Here is an 8,069-nt window from a genome sequence, read left to right as displayed (position 1 = left end):
TCTAACATATATAACAATACATAGAAAATAATTTACCTACAAGTTAGAGGAATGTTATTTGATTCAAAATATATAATATAGGTGTTGTATTTTTTTTTTAAATAATTGGAACAAACTAATTTACCTACCAATTAATATGGATAAAATTGCTACAAAATATATCACGAAAAAAAAAACAAAAAAAACTACTTTTCTAGTTTAACATAGATACGGTTAATGCAAACACTTTTTTCATTTTATTTCACTTTTTCTACTACTTTTAATTTGGCATAAATTTAAGAATTTGAAAAAGGGACCATAAAGTATGAGTGGCATGAGTGTAAATAAATTGCATTAATAGGTCAATAGTGTTCTTATATGTTTGCAAATTTTAAATTAGGGCTTAAATTGGATCTTTAAAGAATTTTTATTTAGAAATAATGAATTGTAAGGGTTAAAATCTAAAGCAAATATAAGTTTAGTCTTACGCATCTAATTAGAAAGATACCATGTAGAGCCGGCAAGCCAACAAAATATTCCTTCACTTGATTATTATATTAATCCAGTCCTCCTGCATTCCCAATCAATTGCCGTTCCCAAACACTGCACCCAGTGTACAACAATGGCTTCCGGTTCCCATTCTAGCTACCTGTACTCCCTCTGGTCTCAATCCCGCCCATCAAGTACTGACCAAACTTTGCTGACCTTCATCTCCGCCATTTTCCTCGTCTTTCTGTACCACTGGCTGGTCAAAAAATCTAACAACCCGAACCCGCCGCTGCCACCCGGCCCACGGGCCCTGCCCTTGCTCGGGAACCTCCTCTCCCTCGACCCAGAACTCCACTCCTACTTCGCGGGCCTGGCCCAATCATACGGCCCCATCTTCAAGCTCCGCCTCGGCAACACCATCGGCGTTGTAGTCACCACCCCTTCCTTAGCTCGCGAGATTCTCAAGGACCATGATATCACCTTCGCCAACCGCGACGTCCCCTCCGCGGGTCGGGCCGCGTCGTACGGGGGATCCGACATCGTGTGGACCCCATACGGACCGGAGTGGCGGATGCTGAGGAAAGTTTGCGTGCAAAAAATGCTCAGCAACACCACTCTTGACTCTGTGTACGCGCTCCGGCGGAAACAGCTCCGACGGACCGTCGGGTACTTCTACGATCGGATCGGATCGCCGGTCAACGTGGGGGAGCAGATGTTCCTGAACGTGATGAATGTTATTACAAACATGCTGTGGGGCGGGACCGTGCAGGGAGACGAGAAGGCGGGGCTCGCGGCGGAGTATCGGGAAGTGGTGTCGGAGATGACGGTGCTTTTGGGGAAGCCGAATGTTTCGGACTTTTATCCGGGTTTGGCCAGGTTTGATTTGCAAGGGGTGGTGAAGAAGATGGGCTGGTTGGCCCGGAGGTTTGATGGGATATTTGAGAAGATAATAGATCAACGGCTGAGGATTGACAAGGAAGGGGAGGAGGGGAATAAGGATTTTTTGACGTTTTTGTTGAAGTTGAAGGAGGAAGGAGGAGATTCCAAGACGCCCTTCACCATGACTCATCTCAAAGCCTTGCTCATGGTAAGTAAATGTTTGACTTACTTTGAATTTGTGGCAAGCTTTTAGTTTTACTTTTCACATTTTTTTTTTTTTTTCACTAAAACTTGTTTAGTAACGCATTATCGAATTATTGTTGGAAAAATTACAAAAAAAATGTGATATTTTTCTAAGAAGCGGGTATACATTAGATTGAAGCACGAGTATCTCACTCTCTATAAGAAGATTTAAGCTCACTGCAGTTTGACAATAATTCACGAATCGGTTCAGCAAAACGCTACATGATAAATGCACTGACACCATAGAAAAATGCTAGTGGGATGATAAATAAAAATATGATGTAGAAAATGCTACTAATTATAAGTTTATTATCGCACCTTAGTGAATAGGGTAATAAACCTATAATTAACAATAAATAGAGTTACAAGAGTTACAATAGGTGAAGGGTTAAACGATTCCACTTAATTCCCTACTAATAACAAATAATGGAAAAGGATCCGGCGAGGATCCTTTTCCTAGGGATCCCATAATCATGTTCATTTATCGTACATCGTGCGGTCAGTTTTCATTAAATACTATTTATATTTGAATTAAGAGGAAACATTAAAAAAAAGGGAGAATTTAAATTTACAGGGAAAAAAAAAAAAAAAAAAAAAAAAGGGGAGGAAATGGAAAGATGATGAAGAGGATGAGGTAAAGGAAAGAATAAAAAAGACTAGAAGTTTCCTATTTTCAAGGCGTCAAAATGGTTGGAGTGTCTGACTGTCTTGGCTGGTGTGAGGCATGGGGACTAGAGTTGGAGGGAAGGGATCACATCACAATGGGCTAACAATAGTGTCGTTCAAATTCGCCTTTGGCGATAATCGAACTCAAGACCTCTCACTTATAAGTGAAGAAGAATATCATTAAACCGTAATATTAAGTAGCTTTTTAATTTTTTTAGACAAACTATATCATCTATACTCAATGGGAGGGGATGAGCTTACTCCCATTGGGTTAGCAATAATATGGTTCAAATTCGCATTTGACGAGAATCAAACCTAAAACAATGGAAAAGCCATAATTTTTGTTAAGGAGGGTCAATTTTCTTCTTTAGTTCAGGAAAATTTTAGGAGATGGAGAATGTGATCACAAGAATTCGTCTGTAGGATCAAAAGTTCATCATGATTATATTACTTGATACCTACACCATTAATTTGTTTGATATATTCAGATGACTAAACAATCGCTAATTCAAATGATTTTTTCATAGAATGAAATTAAGAGGTTGAATGGTTTCGATTGTGAAATTTCTGTTTTGAAGATACATTATTTGCAAGTGCATAGATGAATTCATCTCTAAAAGGGAATGCAAGTATTATCCTTTGAATTATATTTTACATTTTAATTTATGGTTCTGAGTTTGGAATGATATAAACATACCATATGATGTCCATGATCCATATATCTTGACAAATCAGGTTTGATTTAGTTAGAGGAATATGGATAATGTACTGAAGAAATTTATTTGTGAGAAGGGTCAGGTTTTATATGAAACCAAATAAGTCTAAAGACAATAAATGATTACAAACTTGGCAAACGGTGAGGAGGGTCAGCTGACCATGCTAGGCATTAATTGGCTCTGCCTATGACCTATGATCCCTGACTTACAAGTATAGAGGAATACCCTTATAGCGTAGTAATAAGTGGCAAAACCGTCCAATAGTTTGATCACCAAATTCGTGAGTTTTCATTCAATGTTTTTGTGTGCATGAGGTTATGTCTTTCCTTGAAACATGATGCGTTGAGACAACCTTAATCTCAAATTCAATCTCACTTATTGACATGGTTGATTGTTTTACAGGGTACGTTAAGTTTTAGCCTTACATTGGCGGCTAATTGCTTAGATTTTAGGTTTCAAGTTTCAGTTTTAGCTAATGGAAACTCTTGTACAAAGTACCTAACCTCCTACCTGTATGAAAGTTACTTTCCACATGAGGATTTGTTTTCCCTGGTTTCCAGAGAGCCAATTAGTACAATAACACAACTTTCTATGGACAGGATATGGTGGTGGGTGGGACTGACACTTCCTCCAACACAATTGAGTTTGCAATGGCTGAAATCATGAACAAACTAGAGGTGATGGAAAAAGTCCAGCAAGAGTTAGAAGACGTAGTTGGCAAGCACAACATTGTAGAAGAATTCCACATCGGCAAATTGCCATACTTACAAGCTGTGATGAAAGAAACTCTGCGCTTGCACCCAGCCTTGCCTCTGTTAGTCCCTCATTGCCCAAGTGAAACATGCATTGTGGGAGAGTATACCATTCCAAAACGATCTCGGATTTTCATCAATGTTTGGGCCATACACAGAGACCCTTCGATTTGGGAAAACCCATTGGAGTTCAATCCAGAGCGGTTCTTGGATAGCAAATGGGACTATAGTGGGAAAGACTTCAACTATTTTCCATTTGGATCAGGCAGAAGAATATGTGCTGGAATTGCAATGGCTGAGAGGATGGTGATGCATTCACTTGCTACACTTTTGCATTCTTTTGATTGGAAATTGCCAGAGGGAGAGAAGTTGGATCTTTCGGAGAAGTTTGGGATTGTGTTGAAGAAGAAGATACCTTTGATTGCCATCCCAACTCCAAGGTTATCAGATCCAACACTTTATGAGTAGAACAATGCTACTATCAAATTCCTTAGAATACTTCACTTGTAATAATTAATACCAACTTAAGCCCAAAAATATTTCTCGAAAACTACATGTTTACGATAATGTTCTATTGTGAGATATCGATATATATATATACACACACACACACACACACACAGATATATATATATATATATATATATATATATGTAGATTATGAATTTATACCAAACTTATGTTCCTAGAAATTTCTAGGTATAAGAGCATTTGTTATTGAAAACTTCAAGCTGTTGTCCCCTTTCTACGGTTTTATTTTCTCAAGCATTTCCGGATTTGACTTGTTTTATTCTTCTCTGGTCAAATGATGAAAAGTGATATTTCAAATTGCTCAAGTCCGAAGGATAGGACTAATTCCCAGTGAAATCCGAAAAATTACAATAAAATTGTGATATTGAATCGCCTAGACATTAGGTTGAGACGTTGGTATCTCACTCTCTTTAAAGAGATTCACACCCACTATGGTTTGACAAAAGTTCTCAAACTGGTGCAGCAATATATATCCTAACTTGCCCCCTCCAGAATATAACATGACTAAAACCTAGCTGCACAAAAATGAAGAGTCCACAAAAACACCCTTCAGTGCCCAGTAAGTAAAAGATGGAAAAGATGGAGGCATGAAGAACAATAGATGTAGAGGAAAATGCTAGTGGGATGATAAATAAAAATATGATGAAGAAAATGCTACTAATTATTGTTTATTCTCACCCTTAAGTGAATAGGTAATAAACCTATAATTAACAATAATAAGAGCTACAAGAGTTACAACAAGTGAAAGGTTAAAAGACTCCACTTAATTTCGTATTAATAACAAATAACGACAAACAAACTTAACTCCCCACTAGCAGTCAAATAATTATAATTATAATTTATTTATTTAATATTAAAAAGGATTTTTATAACAAATGGCCATTAGAATTGGCCCATCCCATCAACATCAAGATGATCTTTGAAATTGAAAATCGATCCATGTCGTCCTTAAATATGGGTGCTACAAATCAATGTAGTTATTCCGTTAGTATTATGTCAAATAATCTGTTAGTGTGTTGATGTGACACATTTATAGACCCATGTACCCTATTAAATAGCAACATGTGGATTATATCAAGCTATTATTTTTAAGAATGATCAAAATTCTGAAAACAATAAACCTGAGTAAATAGAAAGAAATAAACAAAAGTTTAGTCGTTCTTGCTTTTAGGATCTCTCGACTCTCTAGTTCCTTCCACTGTTTTTGATCTTTTGGATCGTAATCGAAGAACCGATTCTCCCTCAGACTTGGTCTCATCTTCTCCCGGTTTTGACCATGGTCAATGGAACAAGAGGGGTGATGTCAGCATGTGATTAAAATTTTAATCTCATTTTGTTATGAATCTTATTGATTTTGGTCTTTGTGACTTATCAGACCAGATTATGCATAGATAACGAAGATTACAGAAAATTGTGGTATCTCTATAGCTATGGGATTACTGGCGATGTCTAAACAAAAAAAAAAAAAAAAAATCTTGAAAATCAAAACTGGAAATTGCGAGTGGGGGGAGAAAGATGGGTGTGCGCAGATGGGAGGTTCGATCGGAGAGGGGGGAGAAAGAAAGAAAGGGGTAGGCGTGAAAGAGGGAGAGAGAAGCCATCACGTTGTGGGGGACTTTGGCAGCTTTGAGTGGGTTGGGGAGGGATGGGAACGGCAGCTTTAAGTAGTTGGGGTGGCTGTGGCTTGCTGTTCCTTTTTTTTTTTTTTTTTTTTCAAAGCTTTGGAAAAAAAAAAAAACTCATTTTTATTTAAAAAATAAAACATAATCCACATTAGAACTGATAATTTTTTATACGATCCGTTAACACGACACGTAAACGACACAAAAATAACGAGTTTCGGGTCAACACTATAACTATTCGGGTCATTATCGGGTCACACAATAATAACCCATTAATAATGGGACTTTAACAGATTTACACGGAAGTAACACGCGGGTAACCCATTTCGACATGATAAGAAAAAAGTTATTTTGATGATTTTAATTTTTTAAACTACTAAAAAAAACTTACTATAAAATACAATAGATATAATGAATATGTATATATTGTTTATTAATTATTATTCTATATAAAATTTAAAATTTAAGTTTTATTTATTTATTTTTATAGTATAATATAGGCAAAGATTGAGATTAAAAATCATAAAACACATTAAAAATAAAATATCAAGTAATTTAAAAATACCCACTACATTAAAAAAATTATAATAATTAATTAACATGTGCGAAAAATATGAAAAAATATGCAAACGCTCATAGTCGTAGTTGCATCCTCTACCCTTTAAGGATGGGTATATGATCGTTTGAATTTTTAAAACCATACAAATTCTCATGAATAGTATTTTTAAGGGAGTTCAAAATAAACAAAATTCATAATCATTAATGTATCAGTTTTAAAGATGTGAAAGCATAATAAACGTTCATAATTGCATCCTCAACGCTTAGACGATGGTTACATAGTCGTTTAGATTTTTAAAACCCTCCAAATCTCATGAACATTATTTTTTATTTGAGTGCAAAATTAATAAAATTAATAATAATTATTGTAGAAGTGTGAAAAATGTGATCACTCATAATGAAAAGTTTTACAACTTTCATGAAGGGGTCAACTCTGAAATTTAGTATGTATATACTAATTTAGTATTATGTTTTACATTTTTTTGGGTCAAATTATGTTTTTAATTTTAATTTTTATTGATTTAAAAGATATTTTTCTTAACGAGTAATAGGTCTGGTCATATTACCTAATAATATTAACGGGTTGATTTTGGGTCGGGTCATATTACCCGTTTACTTTAACGGGTATTACACAACACGACACGACCCGTTAAGCTATCGAGTATGACATGAAAACGAGACGAACATGAGAAACACGACATGAATGCCAATTCTAATCCACATGGTTCATTTTAATTGGATATATGAATTCATATGTGTGCCACATCAACACACTAACAGATTATTTGACAGAATTCTAACAGAAGGACTATATTGATTTGCAACACCTATATTCAGGGACAATATTGATTGATTTTCAATTTCAAGGACCATGTTGATGAGATGGATCAATTTCAGGCACCATTTATGATAAAAACCCTATTAAAAATGCACCAACAAGCTATTTAGTACTACGGTCTAGTGATATTCCTTCTTATTTGTAAGTGAGAAGTTTTAAGTTTAATTCTCGCCAAAAGCGAAATTGAACTACATTAGCACATTGTAAATATTAGCTTACTCCCCCACCCCTTCACTGTAGATACTATCATTTGTTGAAAAAAAAAAAAAAGACAAAAAATGCACCAACAATACTTAATTAAAAATTGAAAGGTAAAGTTTGAAAATTCAAAAAATATAACTTTTAGTTTTTGGTTTTTAGCTATGAAACAAATATGCAAACAAAGAGAAAACCAATTCGGTAATCATTTTCTAATTGGAAGTTTATGCCTACCCAACACTATCATTCTTTTCTAAATGGACGTTTGTGGCTACCCAATTAAGTGCATGTGGTCCATGAGAGTCTCCATGGTTTTGTTGTCTGCACTATTTTCATGTTTGGATTTACAATGTCGCTGTCCCTTCTAAACTCATCTTTCATCTCATCCGTTCATTTTGTCCTACATCATGATTTCTTCTTTTCAAAAAGGTTTGTACATGACAAGTTTGTGGATAAATTCGAGTTCCGTATACCCGAGTTCAAAAAGAAAAAGGGAATTTTAAGACCTTCCAATAGTTTTTTTTTTTTTGTTTTTTTTAACAAACTATATTATCTATATTAAAAGGGAAATGAGTGCGCTTAGTCTCACAATAGGCTA

The 8,069-nt window shown here is 35.3% G+C and overlaps 1 protein-coding gene across 1 annotated transcript; it reads left to right on the top strand.

Moving 5' to 3' along the window:
- The first annotated feature begins 348 nt into the window (after positions 1-348).
- LOC125470933 (flavonoid 3'-monooxygenase CYP75B137-like) lies at positions 349-4,291 on the top strand. The gene is made up of 2 exons (XM_048570749.1): positions 349-1,555; positions 3,572-4,291. Exons 1-2 carry the CDS (start codon positions 602-604, stop codon positions 4,190-4,192), a joined length of 1,575 nt encoding a protein of 524 aa, XP_048426706.1. The 5' UTR covers positions 349-601; the 3' UTR covers positions 4,193-4,291.
- Positions 4,292-8,069: the final 3,778 nt, after the last annotated feature.

The sequence above is a fragment of a genome, unplaced genomic scaffold, assembly GCF_019419815.1.
Source record: "Pyrus x bretschneideri cultivar Hongxiangsu unplaced genomic scaffold, Pyrus_bretschneideri_v1 Contig103, whole genome shotgun sequence".
Taxonomy (NCBI): domain Eukaryota; kingdom Viridiplantae; phylum Streptophyta; class Magnoliopsida; order Rosales; family Rosaceae; genus Pyrus; species Pyrus x bretschneideri.
Note: the sequence above shows the minus strand (reverse complement) of the source record. Positions and strands in the feature narration are given on the sequence as shown.

What these genes read in the sequence shown, in the direction of transcription:
- LOC125470933 (XM_048570749.1), top strand. Translation starts at nt 602, where the DNA reads ATGGCTTCCGGTTCCCATTCTAGCTACCTGTACTCCCTCTGGTCTCAA. An exon ending in ATCTCAAAGCCTTGCTCATG is followed by an intron (nt 1,556 to 3,571) that starts GTAAGTAAATGT and finishes TTCTATGGACAG; the next exon opens with GATATGGTGGTGGGTGGGAC.